Source organism: Xiphophorus couchianus, chromosome 22 (assembly GCF_001444195.1).
Source record: "Xiphophorus couchianus chromosome 22, X_couchianus-1.0, whole genome shotgun sequence".
Lineage (NCBI taxonomy): Eukaryota > Metazoa > Chordata > Actinopteri > Cyprinodontiformes > Poeciliidae > Xiphophorus > Xiphophorus couchianus.
This window is the reverse complement of record NC_040249.1, coordinates 16,457,164-16,474,310: the sequence shown is the minus strand read 5'-3', so window position 1 is coordinate 16,474,310 and position 17,147 is coordinate 16,457,164. Positions and strand designations below refer to the sequence as shown.

At 38.1% G+C, this 17,147-nt stretch overlaps 1 protein-coding gene across 11 annotated transcripts in view; it reads left to right on the top strand.

The window, feature by feature from the left end:
* tacc2 (transforming, acidic coiled-coil containing protein 2) overlaps window positions 1–17,147 on the top strand; it is a 60,643-nt gene that overhangs the window by 31,224 nt on the left and 12,272 nt on the right. For 9 of the 11 annotated variants that reach the window (XM_028006272.1, XM_028006270.1, XM_028006269.1 and 6 more), the window contains 7 exons: window positions 9,849–9,955; window positions 11,145–12,564; window positions 12,689–12,724; window positions 14,389–14,446; window positions 14,537–14,744; window positions 15,167–15,216; window positions 16,488–16,597. In XM_028006272.1, the coding sequence (XP_027862073.1) occupies window positions 9,849–9,955; window positions 11,145–12,564; window positions 12,689–12,724; window positions 14,389–14,446; window positions 14,537–14,744; window positions 15,167–15,216; window positions 16,488–16,597 (1,989 nt within the window). The remainder of the gene's footprint in view (window positions 1–9,848; window positions 9,956–11,144; window positions 12,565–12,688; window positions 12,725–14,388; window positions 14,447–14,536; window positions 14,745–15,166; window positions 15,217–16,487; window positions 16,598–17,147) is intronic. The other 2 variants (XM_028006268.1, XM_028006274.1) reach the window with 1 other exon arrangement.

Genomic DNA, 17,147 nt, shown 5'->3' with positions numbered 1-17,147 from the left:
CATATTTATTTGAAGCAGCTGTGTGAATATTTAGCTTTATGAAAACAAGCCATGCTTAGTGAGGAGCAGAAGGATAAAAAATCCCAGTGAGGCATAATGTTATATTAATTACAGTCTCTGAGTGACCTGTTTGAGTACAGTGAAGAGGAACCTTTGAAAAAATTTTATATTTGACTCCACAGATTTTCATTTTTGACCAAAGATATGTACGATTATGGCAGAGCATGTGTAGACCTACCACTTCAGTTTTAGGTAATTTTCTTCACTGGTTTGTTTTTTTTAGGTTGAAAAAAATATTTCTTTATTTTAATGGTCTTAATCAATAAGAAATTATCACATCTTTCTGTGACTTTTATTTTGCGGCAGTAAATCTGTTGGTTTTTCTCTGTCCTTAGTGGCTAAAAGTGAATGTATGCAGTGAAACTTTAGTTTCTTCTCAAACTACTCCCACCTCTTAATTTTCAGCAATTATAACCATTACATTTTCTGTAGTGTCTTCTAAATTTTGAGACAAAAGATCAAACTGAAGGTAATTTAAGATGTGTTTTTAAAATTTTCATGCTTGACACAGAAAACCTTCTACTTATTTTGCTTGTGACTGTTATTTTTCATCGTTATCTTCTGCTGCAGCATAACAGCGGTATGTTTCTTTCCTATGGATAATATTTTAAAAACCTATTTAGTGGTGTGTTTTTTAAAATAATACGGAAAATAAAAAAATTAAAAAAAAGTACTAAAGTATGGATTTCCACTGCAGCATTTCACCTAATTAAAAAAGTTTTTAGCTGTAAACTACTTAAGAAAAAGCTGTCAATGACATCACAAGAAGCACAATAATCGATTAAATCATCTGGCTTTGGTAAACAATATGTGGGATGAGAGATTTTTATCGGTTTTTCACCTAGGCTGTTAACTGACATTAATTCACGTTTCACTCAGATCTGCCCTGGTCCTCTTCACAAGCCACTTTTATATTTCTTATTGGTACACACAGTAAAAGTAGTCTGATCAGTTGCTACATGTCTTAAGTGATGTCACTTAAGGCATAAAGTGACATCACTTAAGTTCAGCTTTAACAATTGACCAATTTTGCCAGTTTCGTTGGGCATTACATGGTAAACGCAGTGTATTTGTATACTGCTTTATCAAATCAGAGGACTCCGAAGCACTTCACACCCTGTTCAGTTATTCACATGCTGATTGAGAGAAGGCTGACAGAAGCAAGGCTGCCGTACAATCGCCACAAATACGTAGAGGGACAAAGTGGGGGTTTGAACCGGCAAACTGCGGGTAACAAGGCGAACTTCTACCTCCTGAGTCGTCGTCACCCCATCAAAACATCTGTGCAGATTAATATGAGCTGGCTTAATTTCCCCCCAAGAGCTTTTTTGGTCAAGACATTTCAAAAAGGACTGAGACCAGAATGTTTACACAGTCTCAGGTGGAGAGAAATTTCTCTGTTAAGATGACAACATCAGAACAGTGTTGCATACAGTCTGCCTGGTTCATAAAGCCTAAAGCTGCCAGAGTGGTAGGGTGCAGTGCTCATACTGAAGTGACTGGTTTGTTGGTAGCCTAATGTGGCTTGCAAATTGACTTCAAAACTAAGCTTGAAATTTATTTAGAATTCTGAAATGAAAATTATCTAAAAAACCCCCATAAACAAGAATTCAGCTGGTTCTTTGAAAACAGTGTAACGAATGATAGATGTGAGGTAGATGCTGACAACTTTGGTTGTTTAACTAGCATGACTGGTCATGGCAGAAGGAACATCCCATGAGTAGAGAATGAAGGTTGCCACGGAAGGTTACTTCCATTTGCCCTAAAGGACAAAATGTTCTTTGTGGAGTTTTATGTATTGCACTGGAGTCTGAAACAGGATATAAAAATGGATATTGAGTTGAATCTTTCATAGCCCAGTTATAAATCTTTCAGGAAACCCTGTCACAGCCGTTTTTTCCTGTGCATGAGTAGGCTGAACTCTATTTCTTTCTGCTCTGCAGCTGAAACTGAGGGGCATAGCTCAACTGTAAAAGAACAGCCTTTTTATTCAATACTGAACCTACTGGAACAGATATTGGACAGACTTCTGTGTCCTAGATACATCTTTGAGCTTCTGTGGGGGTGGGCAGTCTAAAGGGAAACAATAATCAATGATTTTTCTTTTAGCTGGGTCTGTGCTATGACTTTCGTACTCGGCTACAATTGAATGGGTTTCTTTGAATTGTAAATCATCAGCCATCAAGCCAGTTTAAGAATAAAACCTCAGCATGCTTTGCAAGTTCATTCATCAAGTAATGAATGAACTTGATGTTTACACCTGGGTTTGTGTTCCAGGTTGTGCGGAGCAAACCTGGAACAATTATTTTTGCCCTGACAGACACAGATATTACACCTGAAACCTCTGTACAGAAAGTTGGAGCTTCTGCCAGCTCAAGTTATCCTAGAGAGCCAGAATCCCCGTACTTTCCCATGGGGGCACAATAGATTTATTCTTCTCAAGTTGCTTAGCCTCATTTCCCTCTTTGTAGCTGAAATCAGTTGGGAATTTGACGAAACTGATCCTGCCCCCTATCCAAAGCCCACAGGACACATTCTTTGCATCTGTCATAGAGATGACTTAAGAAACCACTCCTTGATCGCTTTGGTTAGTGAGAGAAAACCAGGGCTTCAACAAAGAGACAGACAAAATCAGATATGAAAATATTTATTAACATCCCTATAATGATGTGTAAAATGCATTTGAATTAACTTTATTTGCAGCAGCATTATCTCACTCTAAAAAATTTGAAAAATCCAACCCACGACTTGATTTTTACTTTTTTACTCATTGTTGAAAAAAAAAGAAAGCGATCTTTGAAAGTCCCTTTAGGGAGGGCAGGAACTAAAGTTTATTTTAGCCAAAGAGCCACAAGGCTGAATGAAGACCCAGTTATATCAAAACAACACAAAAAAATGGTAGCCTGGAAAACTACCATCAAAAAATATAAACATGTGGATTTTGCTTAATTCAACTGTGATAAATGTGTCTTTTCAGATGTGACTAAAGTTGATTCTTTATATAAAAAAACCCCACTGCAGTTGAGTTGGAGTTGAAACAAAAGGACATCTGGGAAAAGGATCACAGCATTTAAAGTACGGTTGAGAATCTGTGATGCTGTGGGACCGTTTGTTTTTTTTTTGTCTGGGAAAAATGGTAAAGTGCACGGCATCATGAACCTTTGTAAATACCAAAATTCAACAGATTTTAAATAAAGTCTGTTGGATTTGGTCTTTCAGCAATGTAATGATCCGAAACAAATTGCTAGGTTGTGTAAAGAGGAATTCACACAAAACCTATTTCTATATACATGATTGTACTTTGTAAAAATGGTAGAAAACTATTGACAGAATGAGGTACAGCAGATTTAACTAGTTATTTTAATGACAAATTTTACTATTGTAGATTTAAATTACTCACTGTGTAAACTTATTCAAATGGAAAGTTTTATCTTTCTTAATTTTTAAAAGTGACATTAGCCGACCACCATCAAAGGTTAATTTATTGTAAGGCTTTTTGCACATTTTTACCAGGTCTCTAATTTTTTAATAAGATGTGCATCAAACTAAAAGTAGGAAACTGACATCTGTAACTTCAGATTTTACAGTGTCCGTCTCTCCCAACACATTATTGCATTCTGTAGTTGGAAACAAATGCAGTTGTATTTTAAAGTTTTTTTCTTGTGAAGAACTGCTGCTAGCATTATAGACATATAGAAAGCAAAAACTCTGAGACTCTGGTTTCATGCACTCTATTGTTTACCTCAGGCATCTCCCTGGTTGGCTAGACTGTATTGGATCCTTCCATTGTGTGAAAAAGAGGGAACGACAAGTAGGTATTTTTTCTGTACAGGTCGTAGGCTGATGGAGTGAATATCTGGCACCATGATAGCGATTTAGTGAGGTATGTTAACTCAGATGTCTGGGATGGTGGAAAAGAGAAACTGAGAGCGAAGGAGAAAAAGACACTTTATCACGGCAGTTTCAGGGTGCATCCATTGTTTGGCTCCCCTGCACAGTTGCATTAGCAGATGAGGGGGGCTAAAGAGCTGCTTGTCTTTTTAAAGACGCAGGAGTCTGGTGTTTGGGGAGAATGAAGGAAAAAAGGGGGAGGAGGCTGTGAGAGCAGCAACACAGCTCAGCGATTTCTGGAGCTGAGCAGAGGAGACGCTCTTCAGTCACATCTAGAACGACAAGAAAGCTGGAATATTTTTTATGCTTTTTTTATTTTTAGACTTGATTGAGATTTTTTTTTCCTTCTCTGGGTGCTTCATCATTTTGTTTGCATTTGCACCAGATGAGAGGGAGGAATACTTCCCGTAAGTTGAGGAGCAGAGGACAGAGGATGCTGTACATGAAGCGAAGAGCCTCTTAAATCGTCCGCCACCGTTTTGCTCCCTAATGCAAGGAGCCCGCTCTCATCCTCTGCACTGCAGCACGGTGCGCTCACCTCCTCTGATACAGGCTACCCGCTCTGCAAGCCTACAAGGAGAGGGAGCTTTGGAGGTAGCAGGTGGATGTGGTTGGTGGCTGGGCAGCAGGAGCAGGCAGGGGTGGGGGGCAGGGTGGGCAGAGATAGTCAAGGATGGGAGCCAACGAGTCCATGGAGCAAGGACAGATGCGCTGTCCATCTCAAGAGCACATGTAAGTTTGGAATTATTGACATTTGTGTTTATTGTTCCGATTGGAAGGGACAAAACCACAAAATTGTGTCACAAAGATTGTTTTTTTTTGCTGCATAGATGTTCACTATAGCTGCCAGGTGATGCCATTTTCTAGATTAAGACGTTGGAAAAACACTAATCGCTTTTGTTTTTTTCATTCTGTTTTCTCTAATAATAAACAGTCTAAGCTATTAAAAAACAAGCATTTAAATGCTAGTCTGATTTGATTTTACGATGTAAATAAGATCACCTAAACACGTGTGGACGCACATGCACTTTCTTCAGCTGCCAATACTGTATAGTAGCTACAGAAAAACCATAACAGTGCTTACAGAGGAGTCCCTGGGAAGCAGAATACAGTGAGTCAGGTGGCACAGGGAGACTGGTGGGGTGATGTTTTTGTTCTGGAAGAAGGAGGACGCTGCCGTCGCACTGGGAGCTGACGTCGGTGACGGTGTTGAAATAGAACACGCTGTGTGGGGGGGTTGGAGGATAACTCAGGAGTGGATCAGTGCTCCACATCTCAGACACTCTGGTGCTCAATGGTGAAGTGAAATGAGAACAGGAAGATGAATCCTTTTTTTCTCCATTAGAAAGAAGAAAAAATATTTGATGGTCTTGCAGTTTCTGTAAGGCTTCTTCCTGCAAATATCAATTTATGCTAATTTGAATTTAATGTTTAAGACTATAATTATTTAAAATTAGTGGGGGGAATGCTATAAAAAATTCATACTAGAGGCTTTGGAATTAAATTATCTTTGTTGATCATATTTTTAATCAAATATCAATATTTGACACAAACTTTGGTTGGAATCTGAATTAAAGCACACTCAACTACCTTCAGGTGCTCTTTGTGATCGAATGTATATTGGCTGTGTTGGATTTTATGAGATCAACACAAAGTTACATTGTTAAAAACTATGGCATGCATTCATTTACCCCCCTCTTTACTCTGATACCCCTAAAATAATCTACTATAGCAATGAGAAAGCAGCTGTTGGGGGTGGGGGATCATAAAATGTCCAATTCGCTACTAACCACGTGAGAAACAAGGATGTAGTAAATATATTGAGAAAAGGTGCTTTGATTAGATCAGACCAACACAGAATGTTTTGACTAAATAAAAAAAAAGAAAGACAAAAAACTTAGTGCGTATCCAAGTGTTTAGAACAAAACAGTTTATAGTAAGATAGGTGGTACTAAATTCAGCCTAAAATAAAACCAGTCTGAGGCTGAAAAATACGTGAGACTCCAGATGTGATTCAACTATAAACCTATAGAGCTACAATAAAATTGTTACAATTAAAGCACATCTGTGTTTTAGAACAGCCCAGACACCCTGACTGAGCTTAAGGTATTTTGCATTTTTATTTCAACTATTTCAGTCTGCAGGCATTTTGCAAAGCTGGTAGCTGCAAACCCCAAAGCACTTGGAGCTGCAGTAGAGTACAAGCAAGATAGACTCAGAGGAGATGAATACAAATGCAAGCCACATATTTCAGATTATTTTAAAATTCTTAAAGGTCTTTTATTAAACTTTTATTCAATTTTGCACTGTTTTGTGCCAGCTGACAACATAAACCACTTCAAAAAACATGAACATTTGTGGTTAGCGAAGCATGTTCTAAAACCTACATAGAGACACTGTTCAGACTTCTTGTGTAGTGTGCAGTATGTTTATGAATATTCATTCATCTTATCAGAAAAACACAGGGGCTCCCTCTGCTGGTTTGTTTTCAGCATGTCAACTATACAATTTTGTCCTTGTTCTTTCTTCACACTTCTGTTTTTAATAAAGTTCTAACAATAAATCCTATGGAAAACTCCAGCGATGAATTAGCAAGCTAAGAGAAATATTAAACTACAAAGTAAAAGATGAAGGTGAAGGGAAGCTCATACCTGTCAGGTCTCCCGTTTTTTCTGGGAAACTACCATATTTTACCTCCCTCTTCCACCGTGCTCCTCTCGTAAATACCCCGTAGTGTACCACTCCCCCTCTATTTATAAATCAGTCTGCTTCCATCTTCTTTTAACTTTTAATCACATTTAAAGACTAATTCCATGTTTTATTTGGTTTTATTGCTACCTGTTTTACCCACTGGCTTTCCTCAAGCACTAGAAGCTGTTTAAGCAGACAGCATCAGATGGTGTTGCCGGCAGCAGACATGTCTGGCTGTCTGACAGTCTGTGTGTTTCTGCCTGGCTCTGCAAAGCGTTCTGTCTCCAGGCAGGCTCCTCAGCCTATCAGAGAGGGCTGTGAAATGCTGCTCTCTTTGTTTATATTCACCCCCTCACCCAGACTATTCAGCCATATGCCTTCTGAGTAAAATCTGTTTGCACAGAAGGCAGAAATTTGTGTTTGCCAATTTAATTACCTTCACTAAAATTTACCTGACTTTACAGCATGGAATTTTGTGCATTCAGTGTTTCTTTTCCTTCTTGAGGAATATGGAGAGAATAGCATCCATTTCTCTGGTTACCATAGAAATACACTGTTTGCAGTCATATTAATGTTATCTGCTAAACTTAGCTCTGATTTATTCACTAAAAACTCAAACATGACCTTAATTTGAACCTTTGAACCATTTATAGCTAAACTACAATGCAAGCAGTGACCAAACGTTTATGCATAGCGTAACATATTTAGCTATAATATTTAGTAACTGCTAAGTTAAATTATGTAAAAAAAAAACGACTAAAATAATAGTAATAAGGGGAAAAAATCATTATATAATAATGACGATTATAGCAATAACTATAATAGTAATTTGCGTAATGTATTAGCTATATGTGAGAAGGTACTTAAACAGAGCAGACTATATATCAAGACCATTTTGTTTTTGGCAATTGGACATGAATGATTATTTCTTCCTGTTGCAGTTTTTTGATATGTGTCTGGTGCTTGGGAAAACAGTCCAAAACGCTGAAAGATGTACTGGCATTCACAGAGTGAGCTGGCTTACATTCCCTTAATTAGTTTTTGATGTGTTGTCCTTCAGCCTTCATGTACTGCTCAGCTGGGTCTGACACAAAAGCTAACTTCTGATTAATGCTCTGTTGTTTTTCGACATCTTTTTTTCTCCCCCTGCTCTAACGATGACATGCTTCTATGACTCCATGACTAGGTGTCAGAGAAGCACCTTTTTATGGTGCTTTTTGTTGTGATGTTGATGTTGTCTTGTTGTCTTTATTGGCTCTTTTGTTCTTTTTGATCAATGAACTGTCATTAATTTGATGACATCATCATCATATGTAGGAACAGTTTCAGAATTTAACCCATGATTCTTGTTGTCTAATACTTAAATATCTGAATGAAAATTTTATAAACACTAGACTGTTTGTTTTTCATTGATCAAAAAGAGAGGGACGCAAAGAGAGAGAGGGTGAGGTAGAGAGAGAGGCAGAGAGAGAGGAGATCTTTTTCATTCTGCATCCACTACTTGTGTGGTGAGGGGACAGACTGATGGTGGCTGATGACAAAGAGAGAAGCAGAGTAAGCTGACCTAAAGCAGGTAAATCTGAACATCAGGCAGCAAAGGGGGAAAGAAGATCTTGGAGCATCATCTTTGGAGGAAGAAGTGTTGCTGCACCTGGCTGCCGGTAGCATCGCAGTGCAGACTTCTGGTAGCCATGGCAGTGAGTACGTGGCAGGCTCTGTCTCCTCTGCAGTGGGCCCGATGGGGCTGGGATACGCTTTTGGGAGGGGCAGGAGACGGGAACAGCCCGGGTTCTGATCCGACTCTGGGGCTCCTGCAGCGTCTCTCTTGGGGTTCTCATCATGATAATTTATTAAAGACTGCCGGGGAGGCAGCCAGACAGAGGTGAGACGGGCTCGGGCTGCATGCCATGAAATGATGCTCTGAACTGATGCGTAGTGGTGTTGTTAATCTGTGAGCTCCACTTCCATTGATTTTCAGTGTTTCTCGCTATATCCTCTAACACAAAGCCTTTGTACCCTGAGATAGATGGAGGTGTATGTGTTTGTGTAGTGAAATGGGTCTCTGGTGTGTTGTTATTTCATACCTCTCTGCAGATTTAGCTTTTTTCATTTCTGCCAATAATGCCCAGCGTGATATGAAAACAGGAACGCTTACTATAATTGATGTAATTTATAAACCACATTTATTGGAATATTTCTCAGGTGCTCTTTTTTCTATTTAAATATAAGAAACCTCTAATATTTAGCTTTTTAAAATTCAGATTAAGCATCTGTATAACATTGTCTGTTGTAGTATTCGACTGATTAAAGTTATGACAACCTTTTTGTTTTCCAGCATTGGAAATTGTTCTATGCTTGTTTTCACAACCTCAGTCCATCATTTGGTGCTGCGTATCGTAGCGTTTTACTCCATTAACTTGAACATCTGGCTGGTGTCTGGACTAGTATTCCTTTTAATTGAAGGACAGTATTTACATGAAAGTTGCATTTTATTAAAGCTTTCACGAAAGTTGCATTTTATTAAAGCTTTCTAGGAGGAGTCCCCCAAGGTCCAGTACTTTATTTACTCAGTGGTTACCATTCAGTCTTTGCATGACATCTCACATGCTGACAATAGTCAATTGTACATGTCTTTTTAGTCATGCCATTTCTTTAGACATCCACTGTCTGTCTGATATTGATCTTTATTTAATTTCCAGCAGTCGTCTCAGTGATTGCATAGCATAAATTTCTTTGTAAAAATATTTTTTTATTAGCTTTATGCAATAATCTGTTTTGAAAAAGTACATTCTAGTTTTTAATTAGCTGTAAACCCTAATCCACAAATTTACAATCAGTGGGCCATAAGTTAATTTTTTTTATAATTGTATTACTGAAATTAATTATTTTTCATTGATATGATCATTTATTAGAATATACTTGTACACTGTGTTCTTGTGCAGCTCAGAAACAATTTTAAAATATTAGTGCTCACATAAAGGCAGCTAATAACCTGATGCCAGAACATCTGCTCAATCTTTTGAGTAACATTTAGGTTCTCTCTGTTTTTCTTTAAAAAAAATTATTTATTCATTCATTCATTCATTTGCATCAATGGTTACTTGGAGAATAAACGGGCCTTTTGCGAAACTCTTAATCTTTCTGATATGGCCTCTGAATATTTTGCAGCCTTATTAATGTCAGGTGTAACTTATGTTTTGTTTTAGGAGCTCAGACTCTGATGGTGCTTTTGAAACTCCTGAATCTACAACTCCAGTGAAAGCTGTTTCTCCTGCTGAACCCCAAAGAGAGCTGCTGGAATCTGATGACAAAGGTACAGTAGGAGATGCTGAGATAGAAGCTCTACTGCTTTAATTGTTGTTATTGAAAAGGTTGTTGCATCCTCTAGTGGTGGGAAGCTGAACTGCTCTTCCAAACAGTATGGGTTAAAAATCCCTTGAAACCTTCTGGACTGTTTACAGATAGTTAAACTAGAAAATTCATTTATAATAAAGATAACTGAAGAAAAAGTAAGTATACACATTTTTTAAAGATGACAGCATTTTTTTTAGTGTTTTGTTTGTGTTTTTCCCTCTTAATCTAAAAGGTTTTTATTGATCTTTTTACATGTTATCCCTTGGACCAGATTCTTAGATTGAACAATGGTTCCCAAAAGTATAAAATATAAACCTTATATAAACCTTTAGATGATTACCAATAATACTAACAAATAAAAAAATGCTTTATAGTAGCCTGTATGTGGCACAGTTACTATAAATAGTGAAAATGTGTATACTGCCTTCATGGTCCTTGACACATTTTGTGTCTATAAAGACACAAAATGTGTCTTTTTTTTGTGTCTATCACATTTTGTGTGTATAAACTTCATACCTTGAAGTTTATGCAATTTCAATTTCAATCACAAAATTGATTGTGAAAATCAATTTTAAGTGACTTTCACATTTCTTAAAAAATAATAAATCTCATAAGTGTGCTATGGCTGCTTCACTGGTCAATGCTCTTCCTGTCCAGCCTGTTGGTTTAGTTGGACTGAAATGTCTTTGTAGGTTTGGAGTTGAGCCACACTCTTTCCATTTTTTAAAAAAATATATTGGATTAATTGAACAGAGAGCTCTGTGATATGCTCAAACTTTGGGATAAAACCCAACTCTGCTAAAGACAACTCCACAACATCACCCCTGACCTGTTTGATGTGTTCCTTGGTCTTCATGATGCTGTTTGTTCTCTAACAAACTTCTGAGATCTTCATAGAACAGCTGCGTTTATACTTAGGTTAAACTGAAGTGAACACTATTTAATAATTAGTCTGTAGTTGAAATGTGGCAAAATGTAAATACTTTTTTAAGGTAGGTTGACCAACCATGCTTTCTTACTCGTACAACCATTTTTTTTCACATAACCAAGAAGATTTAATGTAATGATTCCCGTTTCTCTGTGTGGATGTTACTTGAAGTCATTCTCCTGTATAGCAGGCAGATTAATCTTATTTTAATGTTTTGCAGGTGTTAACGGCTCTGAAGGTGATCTTAGTTTGGACATCACTGCAACCGATGCACCTTGTCGGTCCCCATCCATTGCTTTTGATGAGAACAAACCCATTGCTGCAAGCGGGACGTATAACTTCGACTTTGTCGCTGTAGAGCCAACGAGTCACACTCTGACTCGCTCTCTGAGCCTCCAAGGGGGGGAGCTCGATAGCTCCAGTCTGCTGGAAGGATCAGCCTCTGGAGCTTTCCGTCAGCACTCCGAGTCCTTCAGCATTGGCACCGAGAACACCCCGGGGAAGCTCCGGAGACCTAAGAAAGTCAGCCCGGGATCTGTGAAGAAGAAGCCCTTCCTCAGACAAAACTCCAACCCTGACAGCTCAAAGCCAGCCTCCTCTAGCAGCACCCCTGAAATCACAAAGCGAGCGAAGCCTCGGACGGCTAGCCCTCTCCTGACTCAGGAGGATTTGGAGGTTGGCTCTGCAACTCCTAGTCCCGGAGGCACTCTCAGAAAAACCAGGAAGAGCCGTGTTGAGACTCCGCCTCCTCTCCTAGAGGAAACCAATCAAACCTGCCAAGAGGAGAGCAAAGGGGTCCCTGCCTTACCCTTGTGCCAGGAGGAAGCCCCTCTTGCAGAGAACGTAGAAGACAAAGACAACTCTCCAATCCCACCCAGTGCCTCATACAAATGGGATCCAGAAAACTTTGAGAACATTAACCCCTTCAGCACTGGAGGTAGCAAAATTACCAATTCTCCTGTTTTGGGTCATAAGGGTCCTGTGTATGGCCCTGCATCTAGTCCTCCTCTGAGTCTCCCTGTCCCTGCCGCAGAACCACATCACCACACTGTCACCGCCCCTCTGGAAGAGCTTTCCACCAATCCCGAGGAGCAACCCATTCTACCCAAGCGTCAGCCAGTAAGGCTGGAGTTTGACTACTCTGAGGAAAGCTGTGAGGTGCCACAGCAGGCCTCTCCTCCATCTAAGAAATTGGGCAAGAAGCCTCCTGGTAAGATGCTGTCCAGAAAACCAAAGCTGGGGCTGAAAAAAGTGGCTCCACAACAGGTGGAGCAGCTGGACAACAACCCCCCTGCAGCCTACAACGGATCGGATGAAATCCCCATTCCTAAAGTGTCGTACCACATTGAACCTGACAAGTGGGATGACCCAAACTTCAATCCATTTTCTTCAAAGAAAAGTATGTCCAACTCCCCCACCTTATCCAGGCCATCATACAGCTTTGACCCAAACAACATTGTTGAGTCTACAAACCCTTTTAAATCCTCCAACAAAATGGCCGCCTCGCCTCCCAGGGTGCCTGTCTCTTTCGAAACGTCGTCCAATGACTATGATAACGAAAATGACAATGACAACATCGGGGAACTGGAGGACCAGAACCAAAACAAACCGGCTAAGAAGAAGAAAACTCCCTTAAAATCGTAAGTTCACATGGTCCTCTGAAAGGCTGATGGAAGAGTCCACACTCCTAGTTTGTGTCTGTTATGCCAGTGTCCTCTGTCTGTCTCTCTGTCACCTGTGTTTGTGTATTCTCATGTATCACAGGAAGTCCAGGGGTGTGTCCTCTCTTTGTTGTCTGTTGTAAGTAGAGGGACAACACAGCCATCCTCCCTTTCCAACCCTAAACTCCATCTTAAAAAGCAGCATGTTGTTCCCCATCCTATTAACAGAGACATCTTCATCCTTTGGACCTACTATCTAACTAATGCATTTGAACTTTATAGTCAAAGATGAGGACACATGTTTTTAGTTACCTTTTTCATTCTCTTTATAGCTCTGTGTCAGAAATAAGCTTTATTTATAAAGACAGGAACAGATTTTTTAGCACTCCTGGTGAAGACTTGGAAAAAAAGTTTAATACTTTAATAATTTACTCTGGTAGAATAATCTCACTCTGAAAAATTTAAAAAAGGTTGTTGTTACCTTTTCATCATACTTTTCACAACAAGCTTATATTCACATTGGGTTCCAATAATACAATTTTGGTGCTCAATTACATCCTTATATATTTAGATAGAATAAATGGTGAAACAAATAATTTCACAATCTCTGAAACCTCGAGGTCTGTAGACAGATTTTATCTTTAGTTCTCCAAAATGTCCTGGAAGTGATATTTAATTCACTTCCAGGACGGTGAATGCAGTGAAGGAAGACCAGAGATGAAGATATCCCCAGAAATGAGTCTAACAGTGACACCTGAGCTTATCAAGAGTTTAATAGAATAGAATAGAATTACTTTATTCATCCCAGCAGGGAAATTATTAAGCAAGGCAGAGAAAGACTCTTGATTGCTTTTACCTGTAAAAATGCTGATCAGGTATGCTTTTATCTAAAAGACAGCACTTAATATGAAACATGTTTTTTTTATGTTCAAGATGTGATGCTAAAAATCCCTCCTCAAACTTCGCTGCATAACCAAGAAGAAATTACGTTTTTTTCTTTTCATACAAAGCCCTCTGCCTTTCAATAACTGTTTCACAAACAAAGCCTTAAGAGTTACAATTCTCTCAAATGATAAATATTTTAGTCCTTCAATAAAACAGACGGGGAAAAATCTAGCATCATTTTACTGTGAAAGAACTGGATCTTTTCTAGAAATGTTTAACAGAGCTTGAGCTCCCCCTTGTGGTCATGTTCAGTTATTGCTATGCGAGACTTAATTTATCTCATTACTGTATAGGGAAATTCAATTGTCAAAGCAGCGTACAAAAGAACAAAATGCAAGTAAATGACACATGGACAGTAGAATAACATACACAAGAATACAGAATGTGAAAATGTATTAATATAAATACAAAGGTGAGTTAACAAACTAATGATTCAATTAATTATGATAATAGCTTTATCTAATCAGAAATAAAAATAATTCAGAAATGATTAATATATATATGCCTTTAACCACTAATACACATTAACTTTTGTGCCACCATCTACTCAGGGTTATATAATAAGTTTTATTTCTCTGCAGGGGTTTTTGTAATATTTAAAATTAGAATTCATATTAATTATTCATCTTGTCTGAGCTGTAATTCTGACACAGTGAATTCAGTCGTTTCTCATGAAGTAATGTTGTCATCCTTTTAAGTGAAGAGAGACGCTTTCCATCCAGAGTACTTGGAATTTCAGCAGTGAACAATATTAAGTTTAAGGCCATAGATGCCGCATCTAACATTGTGTTGTTTTCCAAAGGCTTTGGATTTCCCTGGATTTTAATAATTTATGTTTTGTTGTCTTTTTTCCCTCAGTAATACTTTCAGAGTCAAGAGGTCACCAAAGAAATCCCCGTTGTCTGACACATCCCAGGTGTGTTTAATTTGCTCTCTTTTAAGGTTCTTTCTCACTTTTAAAGTTCCAGCTGATTTTACAGTTTCCCTCTTTGCCATTTTCTTGCAGGATCCCACATCTGCAGATGAATCTTCATCCCTTCATCAACAGGATGATCACGCCACAGATGAGGAGAAGCTGGCCTCCTCCACCGGTCATAAGTGGGCAGTCCGCCACGAGGTGGACCAAGATTTAAACACTGACCACCAAGATTTCCCACAGCCCTGCGACGTTACGACTTTCGTAAATGAGAACAGTCTCCCTCAGGAGAATCCAGGTTTGGCATTACTGTCTGATTTTTTTTTGTCTCCTTCAGGCACCTGTGTTCATGCAACATCAAAGTGTACCACACTCGTACAGCTATTCAGTGAAATTCAAAGCTTTGTTTGGATATATGCTCATGTAAAGCAGCTAGTTACTTTGTTATCCATTCATAGAGCAGTAGTGTATTGACTTTTCTTCTAGTAGTAAAATAAATAAATAAAAGGGCTGGCCCAGTTCTCTACTGCCCTCTGACCACCAAAAGACCCACCTCCTCCCAGAGGCTGTCTGGTTCAACCCATCTGGGTTGTAGATGAAACAGAGAGCAGACAGTGCTGGTTCAGCCTCTGATCACCATCAGACAGACCTAAACATTAGTCACTATTCCACCTTATATTCTGTTTCTAACTCTTGGTTTTGTGTCTTGGTCTGCTTCAGTCCAGGACTATGAAATTGAGTACATGGAGAAGATCGGCTCTTCCTCCCCAGTAAGTATTTGTTTGACATATTGACAGATGTGATTTGTTTTCAGTTTTTATGCATGTTGAGGTTTTCTTGTATGTTGATTGGAGATGCACCAATCAAATTGTTTTGATTCAGATTGTAGTGAACACACGGTCATATTCAATAAATTGGAATATGCGTTTGGATAAGGTACCATTTGAAAATAACTGTTTTAATCTGGGATTTAATCATTAAGCCCATAATTCTGCATAATTTTTTTGTTTAAGTCTGATATAATATGCTTACCTGAGTTATGTTTTCATTAACTGCAAGCAGAAAATCATCGAATTTACCAGATATAAAAGCTGGAAAACCATCAGCCTGTGTGTAATTAACTTATAAAATGTAATTTATTTCAATAATTTTCTAATTTATTTAATGCGCCTGTAGTTTTTTTCCTTTTAAAGACTGCACATATAAGATATAACAACAGTATTAAGCATATTCTTCTGAATTATCTCTGCCAAGATTTGATTTGGTTTTAATAATCTAAAACAAAAGAAAAAAATTTTTTTTTATTGGTCTTCAACATCTCATAATAGTGGTTAGCATAGTTAGTATTACACAAACAGCAGCTTCATGTGTATTCCCAGCAGACCTTAAGTCCTTGTCTCTTCTGAGGTTCCCAACATTTCCAAACTTCTCTTCCATTCCAGACAGAAGCGCAAAAAATAGTGCAAGGAATCACATTTGTCAACGCATTGTCAGTCTGTGCAATATCCCAGTGGTAATGGACTGCTTGGACACTATATTTAGTAACTTGCTAAATTTAAAGTGTCATGCATTCACACTCTTCATATCAGTCAGGAAAATGTTGCAGGAATAGAAAGTAGAAATGTGCATTAATTATAATCAGTAGTGTCACCACATTTGTGCAATTGCATATTTTCCTGATAGTGTGCATCCCTACTCAAAACAGCAAACAAAAACAAGCATCTTTGCTGGATTCCAGTCTGTGCTTCCTGTGAGCTAATTTCTTTTCACACCTCACTGATATTGAAAACAGCTAACTTTGATTCTTCATTAAGCCACAACATTCTCACCACAGAAGGTTGTTGCTACCATAGTGTGGTAACTCTTAGGTCTGATATGTTCATTAGAAAAAAGATTTTTTTTTTAATTAATTTGATAAATTGGTCTGGGCTGATCCAGCTGAAAACTGTTAGATTCCACTCACCAGCTAATGTCCCTGAGCATCTCTAATGATGATGAATTATTTCAGTTTTCAGCATTCTTTATTAATTGTCTTTTGCAGCCACTGTCTATCAAAACGCCATCTCTGTACTTGAACTTGGACTCAGTGTCTGACAACTTAACCAAAGCTACTTATGGACATGGATCTGAGCCCAGCTCCCCCTGCACTGGGTAAAATATACCTTACATTACTTATTCACATATTGTAACATTACTACATATGTTACTTTACAGCATTGCATAATATATTCCATGTTGATGTCTGTGATTTAAATTTTCAAACTATTATCTTTGTATGCATTTTAAAACTGTAATATTTTTATTGTGTGATTATTGGGTGTCCTCACCACTTATTGGCACAGTTGGTGAAAATATGTTTTATAAAGGCATTGAAATAAATGTGTCTTATTGCAGTAGGTATCATGTCAAAAACACACACATCCTAGCAGTAAATTTAAGTTATTTCAGTGGGAAAACATTTCCTCGATACTCTTTAGAAAAGTAAAGTATATGCATGGTTTAATACTGCAGTTTTATTTATTTTATAGGTGCTAGAAGTTTTTTTTCTCCCCCAAACCTTGGAGTTATCAGATTTTTTAGTTTGAAATGATGCTGCTGTGATAAAAGACACTTTCATTTTAAGGTATTTTAAATGTCTTTACCAGGAAATGCTAAAATCAATCATCATTTACTAACAATAATTAACACTATTTTTTTATTT